Here is a 19,653-nt window from a genome sequence, read left to right on the forward strand (position 1 = left end):
CTCACCAAACCTCATCGACTAATTCTAATTCTAATTCTAATTCTCCGAGGCTTTCAGAAACTTTTTACGTAGTTTGATGAACTTCGTTTCGAATAATTCATGAGTAGCCGCCACACCGTAACATTACATAATCCCGACAAAACGCCGCATCCATTAACAACAGCTGGATCGTCTCGTCTCCTTTACTCGTCGTTCATTTCTCGTTTTCTCTTTCTCGTCTGTATCTTCTCAGCCTTTGATGACCTCTTTACCGCGTAGTGCAATATAATACATATTGTGAGTTATTTTCCTTTTTGCCTCATTATCCAGTCGTGCAAGAACGCCGGGCAAATGATTATGAACAAGAATCGCTACTCGGAGTTACGCTTTACGGAGCGGGAGACGACTAAATCTATCTATACCCAAATTGTGAGTGTCTTACTACATGGTGGGAGATGAACGTAGCTAAACTTTTCTGTAGTATGATGCCCTTTTCATATTCTACTTCATAGACGTTGTATTATTGGACGATACTGACTCGACAGCGTTGGTAGCATACTTTTGACTTGACTTGACGTCCCCGCCAATTTAACAGTAAGTCTTCCAATTGGTTTATATCGGTGTTTCGGATCTTTCCTTGCCTATGATTCTACAAAAAAATCATGACAAGCATATGTAGGACCCATTGGGAATGACTACAACGTTTTCCAATTCTGTATGACGGCTTCTTCTGGATTGCTCTTGCACCGTGTTCAACTATCGTGACTTCGGCATTGCTGACACTGAATCTGATAGCCATCCACGATGCCTCCTCAGCCGTCGCACCATGGGACCGCTCGATATGGCTCGCTTGCGACGCATTCGGGTGGATTACGAGGTGGAAAGCAGCCCACAAAGCTAGAGATAGAGTATGTAAAGAACCTATATACAGCCATGCATAGCGTAGTTGACGCACGTGCTGCAGATCACTTGCCTCCATGGACAAGCCCTCTTACTATGATCCTCCTAGCTCTCCTTCATCTTCCCGTTCCGCTTCCCCTCCGCCTCCGAGCATGATGTCTAACTCTGGTAATAAACTTGTTTCAGGCGCCCAGTTCATGCGACGAGGTAAAATATACCCGTGGGGCCCCTCATTCGAGGTCGCAAAGACTAATCAACACGCCCGCAAGCGCCTTAAGCTTTGTTTAGAGCAGTTCATGCCCCCCGCTGCCGCTGAAGTTAATGCCGATATCCCCGCAAATATATCTGGTGCAGAGGAGAGACGTCGCGAGAAGAAGAGGAAGAGGGAAGAGGAAAAAGAGTACATTTTACCCCATCTTCGGAGTCCCTCACCCCCTATGTCGACCGCCAAACTCGCCAGTCTTCTCGCCCTTCCACAGACCTACACTGACTTGTTGTTGAATCCCGCTATGAGACACTCGTTGGGCAACGACAACATGGAACAAGGACTGCAACGGACAGCAGGAGAGTTGTTAGAAGGAGAAAAGCCCCTATTACAGGCCCTTGGGAGATTAAGGGACGTTGTGAGGGTACTGGAACGTGACGTTCCAGTGGCCAAACCCAGAGCCCAGGCTGACAGGGACGCTGTGCCTTCATCAACAGCCAACGGAAATGACAATCTTAGTCAGTCCTACCCTCACCTTATTCCTCCTCTTCCTCATATCTCCGACACCGATAACCTTTGGCGGGTAACCCAAGAGCTCCTCTCTCAGCCGGGCCAGGCGCAGTCTGTACCTGTTCCTACTCTGACGTATAGCGCTACTCCTCCCGGAGCTGCTGCACCTTCTCTTGATTCCATCGCGGAGCCGGAACCCATCCCCACTCCTCTCCAACGCCTGTTCACTTGCCCATCAGGCATTACACTTCACGCGGTCCCGAGTGCTTCCCATCCTGGCTACGCCTATCCTCAAGGCCACTCGCTTCATCCTCAAACTGTCAAGTACAATCTTGACCTCAAGAATCAATGCCGTGCTGTGGACGATGCGTGGGAGAGGATTTCGGAGCTGCTGGCGGACTGCAATGAGTACCGAGAACGCTTGGAAGAGGCGAGAGATCGAGTGGCTGATGTAGCGAGGGTCAGAAAGAGGGTTTGGAGAACGATCAAGGAGCGAGCTGGATGGGAGTTGGAAAGGGAATCAAAACCGTAGTTGTATAAACAAATATCTTGACGACAATCGCCAACTGTATCAAGCAGAGAATGTGAATTGTACAAAAATAATGCATACATTGTTGTGTTGGTATCAATGAGTATGTTAAAATCCTAGACGTGCGTTTTAGTGACACATTACTGTAACCCTTTGGAAGGTCCACTTACCATATTTGGTACCTGCGGCACGCATGCCTTTCTTGTTTGCTGCGATTCTCTCTTCCAACTCCTCCCGCTGAGAGTAAGCCGTATTGAGCAGCGACGTAAGCTGGTGTCGTTGGGAGGCAAGGCCCTTGACTTGGCCCTTTGGCTGTACAAACATCAGCGCTCGGTAAAAAAACACTCGCTATCGACCAGCTTTTACCTGATAGACAAACTCTTCCCCGGGAAGCTTCGGCTTCTTCATCAATGCTCTCCTTTCTTCTTCTGCTCGGGCCTCTGCCAAATCCTTGTTCGCATCGATATCCAACACTTGGCCTTGGAACTGCCCCTTCTCGAAAGCATCCCAATGTCTGCCCACCCGTCCATCATCAGCATCTTGTTTGTCCGACACTGGAGCAGATGAATGGAAGAAGGAATGATAGTAATCAGGATCGTATGCCCGCCATTCTCCGGAAGGGAGCTGATAATACCCCGGATATGGGTCGTTGGCTGTAGGTTCGGGGGGGACAAAGTCAGGCGCGACGGGCGCAGAGGAAATGGATGGCGGCTTGAGTGAAGGAGTGGCGATCGTCGGTTTGGCCAGCGGTGCTGAGGCCGTTTCTTGTTTCAAGAATCAATATTGCCCTTTTGTCATGTAAAAGACGCAGCTTACTCAGTCCGAACACGTCAATAACCTCTTCCTTACTTTCCATCTTTTGCTGTTTACGAGCGAGGGACGCAGGTAACATATCGCGCACTTTAGGGACACTGTCTTCATCGTCGCTATCTTCATCGATAACTCTCGGTGGAGCAGGTAGTTGTGGTCGAGCCATGGCTTTATTTACAGTCAAACCTGTTCCCTTAGTAGCCAAAGTTGATGACTGAGGCAACTTGCGCTTAGGAGGGGGGAGCATGCCCAGTAAAGAAGATGTACCCTTTCCACCTTTGGGTAACTTTGCCCTTTTCGTTTCTCTTTCATCTTCGCCCATTTCAACATTATTCCCGACGTTCTTTTCGTCTTCGGAACCATCGCTTGCTTTGGGTAAATCCAAAGTAATCTTTACCGGCTTCTTCTTCTTAGGCTGTGGGACTTTTGAAGATGAAGAAGCAGCAGATATGGGGGCTGGTTTGGGTGGCGGAGCGACAGGAGCTTCAGACTCTGAGTCTGAGCCAGAGTCGGAGCCATAATTCGCGAGCAGCATTTTCCTTGATACGATTATGTCTGCGTTCGATAGAAGATAGACGATAGTAGAAAAAAGAAGAGTCTCAGCTTTTGAAAGATTGAAATGAACAACGAAGAGTCGATTGATGGAACTTGAACTGAAATCGATGACGGCCACGGAAGTGGGAGCTTTTGGTTGCGTGCGTAGATCGGGACACTCGTCTTTCAGCAACGTTTTAGGTGCATTCAAAGTGCGTTATCTGCAGTTAGTACGTAGTGAATTGGTTATCTGCAGTAGTGAATTGGGTAAACCCTTTATATTTAGAGAAGGAGCCAGCAATTGTTTCCACTGCCAGGCACTTTCTGGAATCACTAATTTCAACCGCTGCCGACGAGCGTATCCAGTTTGATCTTGATCATGGTATACATGACAACAACCAAAAAAACAACCAAGGAAGATAATAGCAACAAGCAAGCAAACGGCGAAGTGGCCGCTCCCTGCTGCCTTCTACTACTAATACTACTGCTCCTGTTGCTTGCATACAGAAAACTTAAGATACAGGTAGAATTGGCATAGTGTCCGGGTTGCATATTCACGAACGAGGAGACTATGTGTGGATAGGCAGTTCAATCTGGCCCATTTGATAATAGATTTGCCAGATGATGGGATGTCTTGCAAGATAATCATAGTGGAAGAAATTTCGAAGAAAAATTAGGTACCGGCTTCTGTATAATATACATAAAAAAGAAGGAGAGTCCGAGTACTGAGATAACATACACCAGAATTAGTGATTCGCAAGATTGAAGGCTTTTGAGAAGAACGCGAAAGCCAGAAAAAAAAAACCGAAACAAAGCAAAAAAGAACACTACTGTTCTAATATGCACGCCTCTATATAATAGCAGTTGAAATTATTCCTTGTCTTTCTCAACGTTCCTAACGGGCAAAGTCCGCGGACTATCCTAACGAACAGTGCCCTCAGACCGGAGCTGGTGTACCCTGCGCGGACAGTGGCTGCTGCTGCACCTCTTGAGTTGGAGTCTGGAGCCCTGAAGTCTGCGATTGCTGCTGGGACGGCTGAGACTGTTGTTGCTGAACCTGAGATACTGTCTGAACATGCGCAGCAGGCTGGATCTGTTGCTGGGGCTGACTTTGGGGTTGTTGCTGCACCTGCTGTGGTTGTTGAGTCATTTGGCTCTGCAGCTGAGGTTGGGCGACTGTCTGAGTTTGAGGTTGGGGGGTCTGGGCTTGCGATGTAGTACCGGAAGTAGGAGGTTGTGCTTGCGCGTGGTGAGGATGAGCAGCGAAAGGTCCCGGAGGGTACGGAATGCTATACGTGGGGTAGGCATGGGGATGGTAATGTGCATTTCCTGCTCGGGCAATCTCAAGTTCACGTCGGAGATGCTCAATTTCTCGGTGCATTTCGACTTGTTGAGACTTGGTGTGCTTGATATGTTCAATAGCTATATCCAGATTAGGCTCCAGTAGGCTCCAATCGCAAATCGATGTGTGCTTACCCTTGGTCAAGATCTCCCATTTACTAGCTTTCATTCCCCGATCAGCGGGCAACTCATCCCGAAGTTCATCGAACAGATCCTTCATCTCTTTTCTCCTCTTCCTCTCTGCAAGCTTGTGAGAAACTCGCAGTTCCGGGGAACGTGAGAATGCGGCATTGTTCTCCTTCTTTGAAGCCTGGCCCGACTCTGACGTACTACTTGGGCCTGTGTGCGATGACGGTACAGTCAACATACCTGAGGCAGACTGTTGTTGCGAGGATTCATCAACCTGGATAGGAGCATGGTCTCCTTGTGAAGTTTCTTGTGAGACGTCGGCCGTAGCAGAAGCAAGGGTCTCGTCAGGAAATCTCAGTTCGGGAGTGAGGCCAACGTCGACGTTGACTTGTGGTGTCGAATGAGTAGCGGACGGCGATCTGAGAGCGAGAAGAGGATCAAGCCCATTCTGTTGCTGGGATTGCTGGTGATTAGGAGACTGCATAGCGTTGGCAGGATGCGTAGGGATAGGGCTGGTAGAGTTACTTTCCGTGGCTTCGTTCCACGCTCCGGTGAACATTGGGAAGACGGTAAGTCGCTGGTTGGTAATGCCAGCAAAGTCGATGTCATTCTCTTGGCCAAAAGAGCCGGAGTCTGAGGTCTTAGCTTTCTTAGGGGCCCTCTCTGCGACGACTTGGGCAGACTCTTCAGCTGCTTGCTCTATATGCACATCCGAGTTGGTGTGTCTTTCCTCTGCCATAGTAGTGGGCGTAAGGACGACTTCGGTGCCGCTGTTTGAAGAAGGAGATGAAGGGTGGGTGAGAGTGGATGTATGGAGGGGGGACATGGTGGGGGGAGGGGGACAGGGGAAGTGGAGGAACCAAACAGTGAGTCGTACAGATTGACGAGACGAAAGAAAACAACCGTGCGTACATCGTGTAAACCACGCGAGAAGGGTCAAATCCGCATGGCAATCACGCGGAAACCCACTTGCCCCAATCAGCCAATCACGTCCTTCCATTCCCACGCATGTGGCGAATCGCATATCTTGCTATAGACACTGCTCTGTGCAACGAATGTGCATACAATGGTCTCAAGAGCCTTAGTAGTCATTAACGCACACCCGCGCTGCTTGCAGTGTTCATTCATATGCATACCTATAAGACAGATCGTCGTCCATCCCATCCCGCCCACAGTCTTTTATGTATCTTAGAGTTCTTCTTTGACTTTCACATCGTCTGCTGGGCTATCTGGTACGTCCGGCCAGCAGAGAGCAGGACTGGTGATCTTGAATCTATACTCGCATTTTTCGGGTTCAGAAACCGAAATAAGGGCGTTGGAGGTACCGCAAGAGAGATCAACGGTGACACTTCGATTAGGACCGTTCCAGCACTTGGCTCCGTTTTTGTACAGTTGTTGAGAGTAGTAGCCAAAAGAGCCTTGTTCTGCAGCAGTGTTCCATTGGTTGAACGATCTACCTGTGGCTTTAGTTGCAGTCATTACCCTAGGAAACTTCACATACCCAAGATTATTGGAAGACTTGTCCTTGTTACTTTTTTGAGTAGCCTTTCCGAAGAAGCAGAGTTCGTAGGTATAGCTGGTACAACCTCATGAGCACAGCATGATCAATCAACAGCCTTTACTCACTCTCCCACAACTTTGTCAACACAGGTTCCATCAAGCTTCTTCCATTCACCCTCCGGGCCGTAGTGGAATTCCATGTTCTTAAGAGTATCCTCGGTGTTACGGATAGCGCCATTTAACTTGACAAGCTCATTGTTGAGCAGCCTGTGTTTCTCCCTTGCAGCGGCAGCCTCTGCCGGAATAATTAGCTCTACGTCCTTAACCTGCCACAAGCACTTACGCGGGCCGTCTCCGCTGGATGTTTTAGCCTTGGATCGACCAGCGAGACCGAAACGAATCATCCAGTCGATGGCGACATCTCTTACATGTTCCCAAGAGCCATAAAGAGAGTCAGGAATGTACTCGTCAAGTTTCCACACTATAATAAGTCAGCACGAGCTTATGCGATGCTTCGGAACTCACAGAGGCTAGTCCCATCATCTTCCTCATCCTCTTCGTTTTCATCTGTTGTATCGGAAAGCAGCAAAGCCTCCAAGTCCTCCTTTTCCAGTTCCTCGAGCTCTTCCTCAGTGATTTCTTCCTCCTTATCATCCTCTTCGTTCTGCTCTTTTTTCACCTCCATCTCCCCTTCACTCTCTCCCTCTCGGTACTTGATCCCAGTTAATTCCTCGTATCCCACAACGGCAGCCTTAACGGCCATATCTTGGTAGTTCGGATTGTATCCCTTAGCCATTTCACGAAGGAGTGAATGGAGAGATTCGATTTCGGCCTCAAGACTGCTTGTCTTCGATCGAAGGCGGGCGAGAGCGAGGCGATGTGACAGGAGGGATATATATACAGCTACAGAGAGTCATTGGTATCTGAGAAATATATTGGTGAAATTTGGCGTACGTGATTGTTTCTTTCGTTCAAGATCCTCCTGGCTGCGAGCCTCGGTCTTGTCGAGAATCGCTAACGTAGATCAGCACCTTCAATTCAACTAGCAGTAGACCATCTAACGAAATTTACCCTTTGCCTTGGCAACCTCTTGCTCTTTGGTTACAAGCTCCTGCCTCTTCCTTGCAAGGTCTTCTTCCAGTCTTTTCTTTTCACCTTGAGCCCATTTGATGTATGTTCCTCGGACTTTAGCACCCTGTAACCGCTGTCAATTTTGAAGGAATATTGAACACAGAAAATCACTTACTGTTTTTCTGATTTTTTCAGAAGCCTCTTTGGCGGCCCTCCATTCCTTACCAATAGCTTCGCAGTTATTTGGGCAAGCCCCGGTGGCCCATTCGTCTGAGCCATCGCAACATTCGGGCTCTGTATAATATCAGCTACATCTTGAGCTCCTTGGCAATGAACAGTGTTACTTACCACATAAACCATCATTGACTCTACTCTTTCTTACCGAGCCAGGGATGTGTCCCTCATTCTTGCACCAGAACAGACCGTTGCTGCAGGCTGCAGTTCCTGGTTCATCTGAACCATCTGGGCAGTCACAATAGTCGTCATTGATGGCCGAAAAGGGGATAGACTTCGAGCTATCAAGGCAGTGGAAAAGGCCGGATTTGGTAGGCTCGTACTTGTCATATACTTTGAACGAGTAGTTCAGCATTCAAAATAAGAGTCATAGATTGGAAGCGCGCATGAACTTACGCGAAGGGTTTAATCCTTGGATCTGAGATGGGACGACTACCTTTTGCTCTTCCTGAGCTGCAAATGTCACAGGAGTAAACAGCAAAAGAGAGAAAAGCAAGGAAATTAATATGGCCGAGTCCTTCATGTTGAATCGCCTGGTTTACTGCTTGCCCACTTGGAGTAATTCGACTTTTGCGGGCCGTTTTGAGGACTCGCACCGCCTGGTTTCTTTGCTTCGTGTACTAGATGGAATTCAGAGCAGAGACGTGTCATCGAACCACATATGCCGACGTCACGAAAACTATTGCGGACAAAGCCGCTTCCAGTAGAAGAGTGAGGACCAGATAAGCCCACCAGGCCCAACTTTAATTACAAACAAGACAAATTTAAAAAAAAAACAAGAACGCTTTTTATCTTATAGCGGACGTTTATAGCAAGAATTTCGGGCGCTCAGCCGAGAGCCCACAATTCTCCGTCTATCAAGGACAACCAAGCGATATGATGATAGAATTCAGAGAGTGGCCGCGCTGTACGACTGTTAAGTATGAGAAAGAAAAAGTGTCTATCTTATCGTCCCCAAGCTACTGTGGGGCCTCATTCAGCTTGTTTTTGTTTGCATTGGCGGCGAAAAGGAAGAAATGCTGCTATTTGCTATTTATTAAAATATGTCCTCTTCTTCTCACCGAAAATAATAATCGATTATTTTGAGGGGGGCCATGTCCGCTTTTCGGAAAAGCGCGGATAACAATAGTAAGAGGCCGCTGGCTTAGGGGGCGTTTTTGCAGTTCTGCATGCATTGAATGCGGGCTCTTATGGTCTTGAAAGAAGCTAGGGCTGGAAAGAAGCGTAGTTGAGAAGCGCGTATGCATAAAGTGATAGTGTAAAATGAGGTGTTCGGCAAAGCTGAAGTGTATCTATGACACCCGATGTTATAAACCTCGAGTCATCGGGAATTCAGTAGTCAGCAGCGCCGGCGTCCAATCAAAGCCCCTTTTTCACTCATCCTTCAAAATAGCAGCCAAGACTCTTTTCTTCGAGTCACCTTGGTTTACAATCCACATTTCTACAATATCTCGTCCTCAATGGCCATAATAACCCCCATATCACGTTTAGCAACGTCCCGCACCCTCACAGCTGCCTCTCGCAGCTCCTCAGGAGCTCTACTTCGCCGGCCTACAGCTCTTCGAATACGGACCTTCGCGTCTGAAGCCAAATTCGACCCGGAGAGCGTTGAACGGGCACAGGATGAAGTGGATGTCTGCATCGTTGGCGGTGGCCCTGCTGGCCTTAGTGCTGCTATTAGACTGAAGCAGCTTGAGCAAGAACGAGGTGGCGATGAGCTCAGAGTCGTCGTTCTTGAGAAAGGTGGTGAAGTTGGTAAGTCGCTCATATCACATGACCTGCGGTGTATACTTTTTAGATAGTTTAGCCGAACATTGACTTATCTCTTTCTATCGTACAGGGGCCCATATCCTTTCTGGTGCAGTGATTGAACCTAGAGCCCTCAATGAACTTATACCCGATTGGAAAGAATTGGGAGCGCCCCTCAACCAACCTGCCCTTTCCGACTCTATGCGATTCTTGACCTCCAACTCATCCTTCCCTCTGCCCCATCCTCCTCAAATGAACAACAAAGGCAATTACATTGTGTCACTTTCTCGATTCACTGCTTGGTTGGGGGAGCAAGCTGAGGCACTTGGTGTTGAGGTATATCCTGGATTTGCTGGTGCCAAGGTCTTGTACACAGAGGACGGCAAGGGCATCAAGGGTGTCATTACCGGTGATGTCGGATTAGATAAGGATGGAAACCCCAAGGATAATTACGAGCCTGGTATGGAGTTCCATGCCAAGGTAACTCTCATTGCCGAAGGTGCCCACGGTTCGTTGTCCAAGGAATTGCAGAAAAAATTCAATCTTCGAGAAGGTAAAGACCCACAAACCTACGGCCTGGGCATCAAGGAAGTGTGGAAGGTCAAGGACGAAGTTTATGAGCCTGGAAAAATCGTTCATACTCTTGGATGGCCTTTAGATTACAAGACTTATGGTGGTAGTTGGATGTACCACATGGAGGATAACATGGTCAGCATAGGTCTGGTTGTTGGCCTTGACTACCAAAATCCCTACCTTTCTCCTTATAAGGAGTTCCAAGTGAGTGATCATTCTCGCTCTAAATTGAGTGTAAAGACTGATAACGGCATTAGCGAATGAAGCACCACCCTTTCTTTGCCAACATCCTCAAAGATGGTCAATGTATCGCCTACGGTGCCCGAGCTCTGAATGAAGGAGGCTTCCAGTCCATACCGAAATTGCACTTCCCTGGTGGTGCTTTGATCGGATGTTCTGCTGGTTTCCTCAATGTCCCCAAGGTCAGTAATTAATCCCTTCTGTCAAGTTTATGGGCTAATGGACTTGTAGATCAAAGGTACTCATAACGCCATGAAGTCGGGTATGCTCGCCGCCGAATCAGCTTTTGCTGCTATCACCTCTACCGAGTCTAGCGAAGAAGTTTCCCTTGACACTAATCCCGCGGACTTGTCTAATTACGCCACCGCCATCGAGAACTCTTGGATCTGGTCCGAACTCAAGGAGGTCAGGAATCTCAGGCCGTCTTTCCACAACCCCCTCGGCCTTTGGGGTGGTATGGCCTACTCTGGCTTGGATAGTTTGATCTTGAAGGGACGCGTGCCTTGGACATTTAGGAACTCTGTAGAGGACTATGAAGCGACCAAGAAGGCCAGGTAAATCTGCCCATCCTGTTACATTAGTAAGATTGATAATTGCTAACGGACGACTGAAGTGAAGAGAAGCCTATCGATTATCCTCAGCCTGATGGCAAGCTCTCTTTTGACATCCTTACCTCTGTTTCTTTGACGGGTACCAACCACGCTGAGAATCAACCCGTGCATCTGAGGTTACCTAAGGTTGAGGGTGCTAGGGCTTCGCACACCAAGATCAATGTTGAGGGTAAGCACAAAACTGAACATATATATGAAGGGGAAGGGTAACCGGCCATTGTAGATTACGCTGGTCTTTTGGGCAGGGTCTGCCCCGCGGCAGTTTACGAGTATGCGGATGCAGAAGGTAGCGAAGTAGACGCGGATGGCAAGAAGTTCGTGATCAACTCACAAAACTGTATACACGTGAGTACTCCTTATACGATGTCTGAAACGAAACTGACGTAGACGTCCAGTGTAAGACATGTTCTATTAAGACTCCTACACAAGACATCAGCTGGGATGTTCCCGAAGGCGGTGGCGGTCCCAAGTACTGTAGGTCGACTGTTCATTTCTGGATGAAGGAATTCCCCTGCTGACATCGTTTTCAGCTATCACATAATTAATCACTCATTGGTTTCGGATTCAACTCATTATTGTATTGTGTACAGCATCAATTTGATAGGGGCATGCAAGTGACAGAAGGTATCAAATCTAACAGAAGAGAAGGATCCGATTATATGTAGCCCAAACCTGGCCATTATCTATTGTTGCACTTCGAGAGGACGCGTAAATCAGCGGCCTTTGGCTGATAAATAGAACCATTGTAAGGACCCGTAGAAATTCGGCATCATCTCGGATCAATGACTGCTAAGGCAATATTCCCTTTCATCAAGACTGGCAATAATAAAGTAATTGACAGGATCCGCTGATCGCTTATCTTGTATCTTGATCCCGTACTCTTCCAGCAGATGAATGTTCCAAGGCTTTTTTCATACGCTCAGTATAATATATTATAATTATTTGCCGATATCGACATTCGACTTTCAAAATTCGAGTTTCTACCTCCAACTATGCGACAATTATATAACATAAGAAGCCGTCGAAGATCATCCAGCACGCCGTACCTGGACGTTCTGAACATCGCCTCTTCGGTTTGCTGTTCAAGCAAACGTGGTTGTATCGTACAGCAAATTCACCTCTTGATGGGCAGGACGCAGGATAATGAAATGAGAAGATGTTCATTACTCGTAATCTTGCTTCCTACGTAGTCTAATTAACCACCGTTTTGTTGGATACCAACGGTGCGCAGCGATCGGAAACCGGTCGGTACATCTGTGTTTGTGTGCTGTGTTGATCCCGCTTCCGTCTGCCCATACATAACTCGACAATCGTTCCACCCGCCGGAAGATCCTTTTTGCTGTTCAACTCATCGCCACTGATCAATGAAGCGCGCCAATCCAGCTACGAGGACCTTTGATAAAGGAACTTTTGCGACAAACTCTATCCTTTGTTGTATATCCAAATTCGACGCATTTGACGGCCACGAGGCCAATAGGGAAAATAATTGACACGCAGCTCTAAGCGTTGTGATAGAAGGGATCCTGTCAGGGGCTGCAAAGAGGAGTTAAGGAGGGACGGAAAGGGTGTGAGGCAGATGAGGATAAAGCAACTAGCACACTTGGTATTCAGTTGATAATGGGAATGATCTACCTTTCATATGACTCACTCCGTGGTGATGATGTGCAGCTGATAAAGGGTGAGCTCGTAAGCTCGACCTTCTAGTTATAATTCATCAACCACCCAAAAATTCGCCTTCCAATACCATATTAAAAACCCGCAAAGCGGAGGCTCAAAATTGATTTCCAAAGACAAGGAGGCTTGAAGCCTACAACAAAATAAAAAGAGTGATTTCCTCTGCCACGAGGCATATCCAAATTATTCCCAACCATTTTGAGCTCATTTGTTGTGAAGTGGAGCTTTTCAGACGGAGAATCAAGACAGAAGCTCAAGGCCTCTAACCAGTTCGCTGTTCGGCAGCCCTTACAGCCAAATATATTCCATTATATAATTGAGGAGTTCTAGCTTCCAGTCACCGCTCCTCTTTCACAACTACATACCAAGATGATGTTTTCTTCTCCCCAGCCTTTGGGGCATTTCTCGGTATCACAGGTCAAAATGGCGACTATGTCACTAGCGACCGCACGGATGGAGCTGTCAAAGTTAAAGAGAGTTCCAGTATCTGCAGAGGCATATCTAGACGTTTTAAACAGGTTTGTGGAGGTTTCGGTAAAATATAAACAGAAGAACTGATGAGATGGTTGAGCAGACTACTAGAACCATTGGCACTAGTACAAGGGTCGATGGGGTTGAGAACGTGGTTGAGCGAAGTACAATATTTCATGGGGTTAATGAAGCAGCGTTCATTCTCGGGCAGAACATTGTAAGCGAAAGGTATCTAGGCATCGGTTGCCATGACCTGAAGTGTTAACGGGAGATATTGTCTTAGGTCATCGAGAGAACGACAGGTCATCCAGTGGTATTCTATGAGATGGAGAGAGCTTCGAGGAGGCCCATGCGATATGGGCCGACCAGAGGCACAGATAGTGAGTTGTGCGAGGGATAATGACCGCCATAAATGAGTTAACAGTCTGAAATTGATGGTATTACGCACAGGTATTGATTGCTCTAGGAGAGCTTTGCATGTTCTAAAGGCTTTTACACCGTTGATCTCGAATGCCCTTGGGTCACCACCCCAACGACTTCCAGTTTCTCTCATTAATCGACCTGCTGTGGCATAGATGAGTTTGTCAGCCCCAAAAGCAGTTACTCGATTTTGTTGTTGTACCCTTAGTTTGAATGTTAAACAAAAAGATCGACCGTTCATTATCGGTGTTATAGTGTAACTAGGTAGCACATACTTCCCAGAACTGACAGCATGATACCAAAAAGGTCATGCACATCTTGTTGCGATTGATATCGCCGAATCACTGGCTAATTCCTTGTCGCTGTCTGGGGGAGAGAGGAAATATATGCTGGCGAGCGCCATCAGTATCGGCCGTTCTCAGTCTGCGCGCTCCGTCTATAAAGTCGATAACACGGCTGCAGAATTGAGTTGTCCGCTGAACTCTGTACTCTGGATAATTATCCGCGTACTTAAAACAGATGATCTGCCTCGAGAGGGAAAATGACCACAGACGCAGTCCCTTCCGACGGAATAAAGTGACAAAAACAAACCATGACCATTCAGGCCAATCGGGAGTTTTCAGCAGAGTGGGAGTACCATACAAACGCACTCGGTTCGCCAGAGTCGGCACGTGCCGCACTCATCTGACAGGAGTACACTCTTCTACTCCTCTAAAATGGGTTCAATCGGGAGTCGCATCAGAGTGAGGCTCGCTCTGATGTCATAGTGGGCCCTGGTTATGGCTCACATCTTTGGTCCAGAGCAAAGGAGTGAGCCGTTGTCGGCGCGTCTTGCTTCACACTTGGACCGTTTTTCGACCTCATGCCAGATTCCTCATGTACTTACCGTTGTTTGCTTCTACGCAGGTGCCTTATGCTTTGCTGTATTTGTAGCTGCAATTCCCGATGGTCTGATTATCGTGGCTATAGGGCTTGTCTCACATATGTATCCTGCTTGATCGATATGGCTAACAGGTTCCGATTATCCGGACAGGGGTCACTTCATGGTCGGCGCAGAACTGCTCGTAGCAGGAACGGTCACGCATAGAAGGGCTAATGGTGCGCGGAAGATGTGGATTAATGCAACTAGGAAGTACAAGGTGTCGTAAAAATAATGCAAAGATGGAAATCCATGTGCAATTACACTGCAGATAACATCAGGTCGAGGAGATTGAATAAAATGACAAAAAGATGGGTATAAATAATCCACCTCCACCATTCTCCCGCGGGCGGGCGGCTCTTCATCGCTATACATTGTAATACACTTGTAAACATTCTTCACGTTCTTCATATTCCTCACAACCTCCCCAATGCACCTCCTCAACCTCACCCTCTCTTCCCCGACAAATGTCTCCACGGCTGTCGTAGGCAGCTTTTCCGGGTCAAAGAGCCAGGAGATCCTGTGCGTCAGAGGAGGCACGAAGTTGGAGATTTTCAAGTTGAACGCCACGACCGGGCAGTGTAAGCAGATAATCTCACGCCCATGGCCAAGCTGATGTGCATGTAGTGGATACTATTGTCTCTACAGAGGTATGGCTTGGAAATCTGGACGGCTGTGAGAAGTTATGCTAACGACTGATGATGTTACAGGCGTTTGGAACGATTAGAAATATTGCAGGATTCAGATTAGCCGGTATGACAAAAGGTAAGCTGCTTTATGAGGCTCTAATAGACGTACGGATTCATGCTAACTATCTTGGCGTAAATTAGACTACATCTTGGCGACATCGGACTCCGGCAGACTATCAATCCTCGAGTTTGTCATCTCGCCCACACCACATTTTGAGAGCCTGTATCAGGAGGTTTTTGGGAAGAGTGGTAGCAGGTGAGTGAGGCATGAATTGTACAGGTCTGGAGGAAATCGAAATGTGTTGGGGACGAATGGAAATGGAGAAAATATCTGCGAGTAGGCCAGAGAGAAGGATGCTAAGTTGGAATATTTAGGCGTATCGTCCCTGGCCAATTCTTGGCCGTTGACCCCAAAGGTAGAAGTTGTCTTGTTGGATCGTGAGTTTCGTTTCACTTTATGTCGTTTTTACACGGCTAACTCCTTTTTCTAGCTTGGAAAAGTAAGTGTAGAGACAAATTTGATGGAGAAAAATTGCCATTAACAGCGCAATTGCTGTTAGGACAAAGCTGGTGTATGTGTTGAACAGAAATACCGAGGGAAAGCTCTATCCATCTTCTCCTCTTGAGGCCCATAAGAATCATACTCTCGTAACCCACATAGTCGGCGTTGACCAGGTGGGTTTTGGTCGGGGTATGCGAAAGCTCGAAAAAGCTAAAATTATCTAGGGATATGACAACCCTTTGTATGCTGCGTTAGAAACTGACTACTCTGAATCGGATCAAGACTCTACCGGAGAGGCGTATGAAAACACTCAGAAGGTAAGTTAAAATTAGAAGTTGTCCAAGGTAGTACTAAATCTATACGCATAGCACTTGACGTTCTACGAGTTGGATCTTGGATTGAACCACGTTGTGCGAAAATGGAGTGAACCCACAGACAGACGGGCAAATCTCCTGGTGCAAGGTGAGACCATACCTGTTTGGCTGAGCATTGTCGTTGCTGACAGCCCTCAAAGTTCCCGGCGGCCAAAACGCCAACTCTGACAGATTTGAAGGCCCTTCAGGTGTTCTTGTCTGCACAGAGGACCACATCATCTGGAAGCACATGGATGTGGAGGCCCACAGAATACCTATTCCCAGACGGCGAAACCCTCTTGTGCAAAGAGGTGACAAGAGTCGAGGTTTAATCATCGTTTCAGCGGTCATGCACAAAATAAAGGTATACTTCTTTGAAGCCTAAATGGAAACAAAAACTGGGACTAACAAAGAATAGGGTGCCTTTTTCTTCTTGCTCCAGTCTGAAGATGGTGACCTGTACAAGGTTTGGATTGAACACAACGGTGAAGACGTTGTTGCACTCAAGATCAAGTACTTTGACACTGTCCCTGTGGCAAACAGTCTTTGTATCTTGAAGAGAGGTTACATCTACGTGGCCAGCGAGTTCAGTGACCAGTAAGTACGCCCGAGTCTATCCAGTTATCCTGACGATGCCGCAGGAATTTGTACCAATTCCAAAGTCTTGCGGAAGATGATGGCGAGCAAGAGTGGTCATCTACCGATTATCCAGAGAATGGTAACATTGATGGACCACTTCCCTTTGCCTTCTTTGACCCGCAACCTCTTCGTAATCTTCTCCTTGTTGATACTGTTCCTTCTCTGGACCCCATAACCGATGCTCATGTCGTCAACCTTCTCGGTGCCAGTTCTGACACTCCCCAAATATACGCAGCTTGTGGACGTGGTGCCAGAAGTACTTTTAGAACGTTGAAGCACGGATTGGATGTTGCGGAGATGGTTAGCTCTCCATTGCCCGGTGTGCCTACCAATGTCTGGACATTGAAATTGACAGAAGATGGTAAATTGGCCTACAAAAAGTAGTCATGACATACTGACATCAGTCCAGATGAGTACGATTCCTATATAGTCCTGTCATTCCCCAACGGTACTTTAGTTCTTTCTATCGGTGAAACGATTGAAGAAGTCAACGACACTGGGTTCCTTTCTTCAGGCCCTACTCTTGCTGTTCAGCAACTCGGTAACGCCGGTCTTCTACAAGTTCACCCGTACGGTCTTCGACACATCCGAGCCGCCGATCGAGTAGATGAATGGCCCGCTCCTCCCGGACAAACCATTGTTGCTGCTACCACCAACCGGCGGCAGGTCGTCATTGCGTTGAGTACGGCCGAGTTAGTTTACTTTGAGCTTGACCCTGAAGGAAGCTTGAGCGAGTACCAAGAGAAAAAGGCGTTGCCCGGTAATGCCACTTGCGTGACTATTGCTGAGGTGCCTGAGGGGAGGAGAAGGACATCATTCTTAGCCGTTGGTTGCGACAATCAAACAGTGTCCATCATCTCTTTGGAACCCGATAGCACTCTAGATACTTTGAGTCTTCAGGTAGGTCTAGTCAGATCATCTCATAGACATGACTGAACGTTTTATATTCAGGCCCTCACTGCTCCGCCCACTTCGATCTGTCTCGCGGAGATCTTTGACACCAGTATTGACAAGAACCGTGCTACTATGTTTTTGAACATTGGTCTCATGAACGGCGTTCTCCTTCGTACCGTTGTCGACCCTGTTGACGGATCTCTCTCTGACACTCGACTTCGATTTCTCGGTGCCAAGCCGCCCAAACTTGTCCGTGCGAATGTTCAGGGCCAGCCTAGTGTCATGGCGTTCTCCAGCAGAACTTGGTTGCTCTACACGTATCAAGATATGCTACAGACCCAGCCACTTATCTACGATACTTTGGAATACGCTTGGTCACTCTCAGCGGCTATGTGTCCTGATGGATTAATCGGTATCTCGGGTAATACCTTGAGGTACGTTCTTCAGTTTGAGTCACTTAAAGTCGAGGTTGACATGTAGTACAGAATTTTCAACATCCCCAAGCTAGGTGAAAAGCTCAAGCAAGACTCCACCGCCTTGACGTATACACCTCGCAAGTTCATTAGCCATCCCTTTAATTCTGTCTTTTACATGATCGAAGCGGATCACCGAACATACTCAAAGAGTGCCATTGAAAGGATTGTCAAGCAGAAGGAGTCGGAAGGTAGAAGGGTTGATACCTTATTGTTAGACCTCCCCGCCAATGAGTTTGGCCGGCCTAGAGCCCCTGCTGGTCACTGGGCGTCTTGTGTACGAGTTTTGGATCCCCTTGCTGTAAGTATTTTTGATGGCTTATGAACTATACTGATAAAATGTTGTTAGAACGAAACCATTATGACTCTTGACCTCGACGAAGATGAAGCTGCATTTTCGATTGCTATTGCCTATTTTGAACGTGGTGGCGGCGAGCCGTTCCTCGTGGTTGGTACTGGTGTAAAGACGACGTTGCAGCCCAAAGGATGTAAAGAGGGATATTTGAGAGTATATGCGATTAAGGAACAAGGCAGAATCCTTGAGTTTTTGCACAAGGTCAGTGGAATCAGGCTGCATAGCATAGTCATGGCTGATCCCTTTGCCTTTCTCTAGACCAAGACCGATGACATACCGCTTTGCTTGGCTGGCTTTCAAGGCTTCCTATTGGCAGGTATCGGCAAGTCTCTGAGATTGTATGAAATGGGTAAAAAGGCGTTGCTGAGAAAATGCGAAAACAATGTAAGATTACGATCCTACTCCAGCGGACGACAACTGATATCTGGCAGGGATTCCCCACGGCTGTTGTTACCATCAACGTCCAAGGAGCCCGAATAATCGTCGGTGACATGCAAGAATCAACTTTCTACTGTGTTTATCGCTCCATTCCCACCCGACAGCTCCTCATTTTCGCCGACGATTCCCAACCTCGCTGGATCACTTGTGTCACGAGCGTTGATTATGAGACCGTTGCATGTGGGGACAAATTCGGAAATATCTTCATCAATAGACTGGACCCTAGTATATCAGAGAAGGTGGATGACGACCCTACGGGTGCTACAATCTTGCACGAGAAGAGCTTCTTGATGGGTGCGGCACATAAGACAGAGATGATAGGGCATTATAATATTGGAAGTGTCGTCACTTCGTGAGTATGACTTTACACTATGTAATTCATGAGCTAATTTATGTTGTAGTATAACAAAAATCCCACTGGTAGCTGGTGGACGAGATGTGTTGGTTTATACCACCATCTCAGGCGCTGTGGGTGCCCTTGTTCCCTTTGTGTCTTCGGATGATATCGAATTCATGTCCACTCTGGAAATGGTAAGCTAACCTGTCAAAGTGTTGTTTGCATCATTGCTGACTGATGTACGATAGCACATGCGAACACAAGACATTTCTCTTGTAGGCCGAGACCACATTGCTTACAGGGGTTACTACGTTCCCATCAAAGGTGTTGTTGATGGGGACCTGTGTGAGAGCTTTAGTCTCTTGCCGTATCCTAAGCAACAAGCGATCGCTTTAGATTTGGATAGGAGCGTGGGTGATGTTTTGAAGAAGCTTGAGCAAATGAGGACGAGCAGCGCATTCTAAAGGGATATATGGAAAGTATTTGCTGTAGGTGTTATGGTAGAATCAAGATGAATATACATTTTATGGTATTGATAAGCATGGATTTCTAATGGACCCCGGCTCACGGCAAC

At 47.4% G+C, this 19,653-nt stretch overlaps 7 protein-coding genes across 8 annotated transcripts; 4 read left to right on the top strand and 3 right to left on the bottom strand.

Moving 5' to 3' along the window:
* The first annotated feature begins 200 nt into the window (after nucleotides 1-200).
* On the top strand, nucleotides 201-2,189 carry CNA04380 (expressed protein). Of its 2 annotated transcripts, none has more exons than XM_024656271.1 (4): nucleotides 201-408; nucleotides 461-573; nucleotides 775-887; nucleotides 944-2,189. In XM_024656271.1, exons 3-4 carry the CDS (start codon nucleotides 784-786, stop codon nucleotides 2,124-2,126), a joined length of 1,287 nt encoding a protein of 428 aa, XP_024511920.1. In that variant the 5' UTR covers nucleotides 201-408; nucleotides 461-573; nucleotides 775-783; the 3' UTR covers nucleotides 2,127-2,189. The 2 variants fall into 2 exon arrangements, with proteins under 2 accessions (XP_024511920.1, XP_566796.1); XM_566796.2 differs by having other exon boundaries at nucleotides 201-276; nucleotides 534-573.
* On the bottom strand, nucleotides 2,180-3,557 carry CNA04390 (expressed protein). The gene is made up of 4 exons (XM_566798.2): nucleotides 2,940-3,557; nucleotides 2,490-2,887; nucleotides 2,294-2,435; nucleotides 2,180-2,239 (listed from the first exon to the last, which is right to left on the bottom strand). The coding sequence occupies exons 1-4, from the start codon at nucleotides 3,466-3,468 to the stop codon at nucleotides 2,232-2,234; spliced, it is 1,077 nt and encodes a 358-aa protein (XP_566798.1). The 5' UTR covers nucleotides 3,469-3,557; the 3' UTR covers nucleotides 2,180-2,231.
* A 458-nt stretch (nucleotides 3,558-4,015) lies between these two features.
* CNA04400 (conserved hypothetical protein) lies at nucleotides 4,016-5,805 on the bottom strand. The gene is made up of 2 exons (XM_567168.2): nucleotides 4,944-5,805; nucleotides 4,016-4,889 (listed from the first exon to the last, which is right to left on the bottom strand). The coding sequence occupies exons 1-2, from the start codon at nucleotides 5,761-5,763 to the stop codon at nucleotides 4,405-4,407; spliced, it is 1,305 nt and encodes a 434-aa protein (XP_567168.1). The 5' UTR covers nucleotides 5,764-5,805; the 3' UTR covers nucleotides 4,016-4,404.
* A 193-nt stretch (nucleotides 5,806-5,998) lies between these two features.
* CNA04410 (endoplasmic reticulum protein, putative) lies at nucleotides 5,999-8,354 on the bottom strand. Its single transcript, XM_024656272.1, has 11 exons — nucleotides 8,139-8,354; nucleotides 7,857-8,075; nucleotides 7,684-7,802; nucleotides 7,509-7,632; nucleotides 7,392-7,451; nucleotides 6,963-7,340; nucleotides 6,781-6,918; nucleotides 6,564-6,732; nucleotides 6,439-6,513; nucleotides 6,074-6,390; nucleotides 5,999-6,017 (listed from the first exon to the last, which is right to left on the bottom strand). Exons 1-10 carry the CDS (start codon nucleotides 8,263-8,265, stop codon nucleotides 6,126-6,128), a joined length of 1,674 nt encoding a protein of 557 aa, XP_024511922.1. The 5' UTR covers nucleotides 8,266-8,354; the 3' UTR covers nucleotides 5,999-6,017; nucleotides 6,074-6,125.
* A 749-nt stretch (nucleotides 8,355-9,103) lies between these two features.
* Nucleotides 9,104-11,590, top strand: CNA04420 (oxidoreductase, putative). Its single transcript, XM_566802.2, has 8 exons — nucleotides 9,104-9,497; nucleotides 9,583-10,268; nucleotides 10,322-10,486; nucleotides 10,536-10,858; nucleotides 10,918-11,084; nucleotides 11,139-11,260; nucleotides 11,311-11,389; nucleotides 11,446-11,590. The coding sequence occupies exons 1-8, from the start codon at nucleotides 9,203-9,205 to the stop codon at nucleotides 11,454-11,456; spliced, it is 1,848 nt and encodes a 615-aa protein (XP_566802.1). The 5' UTR covers nucleotides 9,104-9,202; the 3' UTR covers nucleotides 11,457-11,590.
* Nucleotides 11,591-12,873: 1,283 nt separating this feature from the next.
* On the top strand, nucleotides 12,874-13,760 carry CNA04425 (hexose transport-related protein, putative). Its single transcript, XM_024656087.1, has 4 exons — nucleotides 12,874-13,107; nucleotides 13,187-13,277; nucleotides 13,344-13,440; nucleotides 13,511-13,760. Exons 1-4 carry the CDS (start codon nucleotides 12,959-12,961, stop codon nucleotides 13,633-13,635), a joined length of 462 nt encoding a protein of 153 aa, XP_024514159.1. The 5' UTR covers nucleotides 12,874-12,958; the 3' UTR covers nucleotides 13,636-13,760.
* A 1,008-nt stretch (nucleotides 13,761-14,768) lies between these two features.
* Nucleotides 14,769-19,643, top strand: CNA04430 (U2 snRNA binding protein, putative). Its single transcript, XM_566804.2, has 20 exons — nucleotides 14,769-14,980; nucleotides 15,027-15,049; nucleotides 15,110-15,164; nucleotides 15,230-15,344; nucleotides 15,464-15,526; nucleotides 15,580-15,588; nucleotides 15,649-15,763; nucleotides 15,815-15,907; nucleotides 15,959-16,052; nucleotides 16,105-16,307; nucleotides 16,362-16,540; nucleotides 16,585-16,943; nucleotides 16,992-17,482; nucleotides 17,534-17,910; nucleotides 17,962-18,250; nucleotides 18,299-18,505; nucleotides 18,563-18,688; nucleotides 18,736-19,094; nucleotides 19,144-19,273; nucleotides 19,328-19,643. Exons 1-20 carry the CDS (start codon nucleotides 14,830-14,832, stop codon nucleotides 19,541-19,543), a joined length of 3,654 nt encoding a protein of 1,217 aa, XP_566804.1. The 5' UTR covers nucleotides 14,769-14,829; the 3' UTR covers nucleotides 19,544-19,643.
* Nucleotides 19,644-19,653: the final 10 nt, after the last annotated feature.

Source organism: Cryptococcus neoformans, chromosome 1 (genome assembly GCF_000091045.1).
Source record: "Cryptococcus neoformans var. neoformans JEC21 chromosome 1, complete sequence".
Classification (NCBI taxonomy): Eukaryota; Fungi; Basidiomycota; class Tremellomycetes; order Tremellales; family Cryptococcaceae; genus Cryptococcus; species Cryptococcus deneoformans.

Bases quoted from the DNA above. Each gene is read 5' to 3' on its own strand.
- CNA04380 (XM_024656271.1), top strand. From the start codon at position 784: ATGCCTCCTCAGCCGTCGCACCATGGGACCGCTCGATATGGCTCGCTT. The intron at 888-943 runs GTATGTAAAGAA...CACGTGCTGCAG, and splicing joins CCCACAAAGCTAGAGATAGA to ATCACTTGCCTCCATGGACA.
- CNA04390 (XM_566798.2), bottom strand. From the start codon at position 3,468: ATGCTGCTCGCGAATTATGGCTCCGACTCTGGCTCAGACTCAGAGTCT. The intron at 2,888-2,939 runs GTAAGCTGCGTC...TCTTGAAACAAG, and splicing joins TATTGACGTGTTCGGACTGA to AAACGGCCTCAGCACCGCTG. The intron at 2,436-2,489 runs GTAAAAGCTGGT...ATGTTTGTACAG, and splicing joins GGGAAGAGTTTGTCTATCAG to CCAAAGGGCCAAGTCAAGGG.
- CNA04400 (XM_567168.2), bottom strand. From the start codon at position 5,763: ATGTCCCCCCTCCATACATCCACTCTCACCCACCCTTCATCTCCTTCT. The intron at 4,890-4,943 runs GTAAGCACACAT...ATCTGGATATAG, and splicing joins ATGGGAGATCTTGACCAAGG to CTATTGAACATATCAAGCAC.
- CNA04410 (XM_024656272.1), bottom strand. From the start codon at position 8,265: ATGAAGGACTCGGCCATATTAATTTCCTTGCTTTTCTCTCTTTTGCTG. The intron at 7,452-7,508 runs GTAAATTTCGTT...GATCTACGTTAG, and splicing joins AGAGGTTGCCAAGGCAAAGG to CGATTCTCGACAAGACCGAG. The intron at 6,514-6,563 runs GTGAGTAAAGGC...AGGTTGTACCAG, and splicing joins GTTGACAAAGTTGTGGGAGA to CTATACCTACGAACTCTGCT.
- CNA04420 (XM_566802.2), top strand. From the start codon at position 9,203: ATGGCCATAATAACCCCCATATCACGTTTAGCAACGTCCCGCACCCTC. The intron at 9,498-9,582 runs GTAAGTCGCTCA...TCTATCGTACAG, and splicing joins TGAGAAAGGTGGTGAAGTTG to GGGCCCATATCCTTTCTGGT. The intron at 10,487-10,535 runs GTCAGTAATTAA...ATGGACTTGTAG, and splicing joins GTTTCCTCAATGTCCCCAAG to ATCAAAGGTACTCATAACGC.
- CNA04425 (XM_024656087.1), top strand. From the start codon at position 12,959: ATGATGTTTTCTTCTCCCCAGCCTTTGGGGCATTTCTCGGTATCACAG. The intron at 13,108-13,186 runs GTTTGTGGAGGT...CATTGGCACTAG, and splicing joins TATCTAGACGTTTTAAACAG to TACAAGGGTCGATGGGGTTG. The intron at 13,441-13,510 runs GTGAGTTGTGCG...TATTACGCACAG, and splicing joins GCCGACCAGAGGCACAGATA to GTATTGATTGCTCTAGGAGA.
- CNA04430 (XM_566804.2), top strand. From the start codon at position 14,830: ATGCACCTCCTCAACCTCACCCTCTCTTCCCCGACAAATGTCTCCACG. The intron at 15,764-15,814 runs GTGGGTTTTGGT...AAAATTATCTAG, and splicing joins ACATAGTCGGCGTTGACCAG to GGATATGACAACCCTTTGTA. The intron at 19,095-19,143 runs GTGAGTATGACT...TTTATGTTGTAG, and splicing joins ATTGGAAGTGTCGTCACTTC to TATAACAAAAATCCCACTGG.